The 2,255-nt window shown below is 43.6% G+C and overlaps 1 protein-coding gene across 1 annotated transcript; it reads left to right on the top strand.

Moving 5' to 3' along the window:
- Positions 1-779: 779 nt before the first annotated feature.
- LOC108371266 (uncharacterized) lies at positions 780-1,844 on the top strand. The gene has a single exon (XM_017626785.1). It carries the CDS (start codon positions 780-782, stop codon positions 1,842-1,844), a length of 1,065 nt encoding a protein of 354 aa, XP_017482274.1.
- The last annotated feature ends 411 nt before the right edge of the window (positions 1,845-2,255 follow it).

Below are 2,255 nucleotides of genomic sequence, written 5' to 3'. Positions count from 1 at the left end.
AGCTGCTAACCAAATTTTGGCAAATCGAAGAGTTACACAGTGAACATGTTCTGAGCAACGAAGACCAATGGTGTGACGAGTATTATCGCCACACACATCGCCGTCTAGATAATGGAAAATATGTTGTCCGTTTGCCATTGTTATCACAACATCAACCAGACAGGGTCATAGGTGCTTCTAGAGACATTGCTTTAAAACGATTTTTAAATCTAGAACGAAGGCTAACAAGGGATTCCGAACTGAAGAGAAGCTACCAAGACACCATCGACGAATATTTAGAGCTGGGCCAAATGCAACTTGTCACCTCATCCGAATCTCATCATCAGCATGCACCGCAGCGTGACACCGAATCCTATAATTTTTGCTATCTACCACATCATCCTATTATAAAGGAGTCGTCATCTACAACTAGACTTCGTGTCGTGTTCGACGCTTCGGCAAAAACTGCAAATGGAAATTCATTAAACGATATACTCGCAACTGGCACTGCTCTTTAGAGGGACTTATCAGCAGTCTTAATCAATTGGCGCTTTGCAAAATATGTATTTACTGCGGACATTGAGAAAATGTATCGCCGCATTGACGTTCATGAAGACGACGCACAATACCAGAGAATATTGTGGCGCAATGATCCGACAGAGGATATTAAAGAACATTTTTGTTCTACGGTGATGTTCGGTACGAGCTCCGCCCCATTTACAGCTATACGCACAATGCATCAGCTAGCTAACGATGAAGGAATAAAGTATCCCTAAGCGGTGGATGTGATAAAATATGAGATGTACGTAGACGATATTTTATCGGGGGGAGAATCTATTGAAAGGGCGCAGGAACTTCAACGCCAAATAATAGCCATGCTACATAGCGGTACATTTCAACTTCGCAAATGGGCGGCCAACAATCCGAAGCTGCTCGAAAACATTCCAACAGAACACAAAGCAACACATGGTGTGTTGCACCTCAACGCAAAGGAAACCATAAAAACTTTGGGCCTATCATGGAACCCAGCGACTGACAATTTCGAATTCAATCTAAATTTTAAACTTCCAAGTGGTGGCGCCACAAAACGGAGCATTTTGTCAACTACAGCGCGTTTATTCGATCCGCTCGGCTGGGTTAATCCGGTAATAGTTACAGGGGAAATCATCATGCAACAATTATGGTCATTGAAACTTGGCTGGGATACACCAGTGCCAGGCGATATACAAACTCCTTGGAAGCGGTTTATAGAGGAGCTACCTAATATCTCCCAAATACGTCTTCCACGTTGGTTGGATACTGGTGCCACTAATCCGGCTAAGGAGCTACACGTGTTCTGCGACGCGTCTACACTTGCATATTCAGCAACAGCCTATCTACGAGCGCGCGATGATGGCGGAAAATGGTGCACCAGTCTACTACTGGCGAAGTGCAAGGTTGCCCCCATTAAACCGAAAATTACTATCCCACGAGCGGAGTTATGTGGAGCGCTTCTTGCAGCAAGGCTTGTTCAGTTTTTGCAGAGACACCTGCGCCTTCCTATCGATAATTCACGCATACATTTTTGGACGGATTCAATGATTGTTTTGGGATGGATTCGTGGAGATCCCAATCGTTGGAAAATTTTCGTATCTAATCGTATCAATAAAATTTTGGAAGTTTCGGAGGAAGGTCAGTGGCGATACGTTGCATCAGAGGATAATCCGGCTGATTGTTCTAGTCGAGGACTAAGTTCACTGAAACTAGCGCGATATCAGTTATGGTGGCGCGGACCATCTTGGCTGAGTTTACCAGCAAGTGAATGGCCAAATCACAATATTACTGAAAACGTTACTGTTAAATCTGAGGAATGTCAAGCGAAGTAAATCAAAGTCAATTTCAGTAGTACTGAGAAAGATCACATCCACCACGTTATTGAAAAATATTCATCGTACGCACAACTTGTGCGAGTCATCGCCTACTGCCACCGGTTCATCTTCAATTGCGCCGTTTTAACGCATTGACAGTGAATGAGTTAGACAATAGCCTATCGAGCATCCTGCGGATAATTCAGCAAAGTGCTTTCCCTCGCGAATGGGATGTACTTTCAGCCAATAAGGCTTTGCAAGAAAAAAGTACCATCGCCCCACTTAATCCATTCTTTGATCAACAGGAAAGGGTAATTCGACTAGGTGGGCGATTGCGCGAATCACGTCTACCTATTGCAGAGTAGTACCCATATATCCTACCACAAAAACATCATTTTTCTAATTTAATTATAATAGCATCACACTTGC

This window comes from Rhagoletis zephyria, unplaced genomic scaffold, assembly GCF_001687245.7.
Source record: "Rhagoletis zephyria isolate East Lansing unplaced genomic scaffold, Rhagoletis_zephyria_1.1 Rzeph_scaffold_04835, whole genome shotgun sequence".
Lineage (NCBI taxonomy): Eukaryota > Metazoa > Arthropoda > Insecta > Diptera > Tephritidae > Rhagoletis > Rhagoletis zephyria.
The sequence above is the reverse complement of the archived record's forward strand: the minus strand, read 5'-3'. Positions and strand labels throughout refer to the sequence as shown.

Excerpts from the sequence above, each read along its gene's own strand:
- LOC108371266 (XM_017626785.1), top strand. The coding sequence starts at position 780 with ATGTACGTAGACGATATTTTATCGGGGGGAGAATCTATTGAAAGGGCG.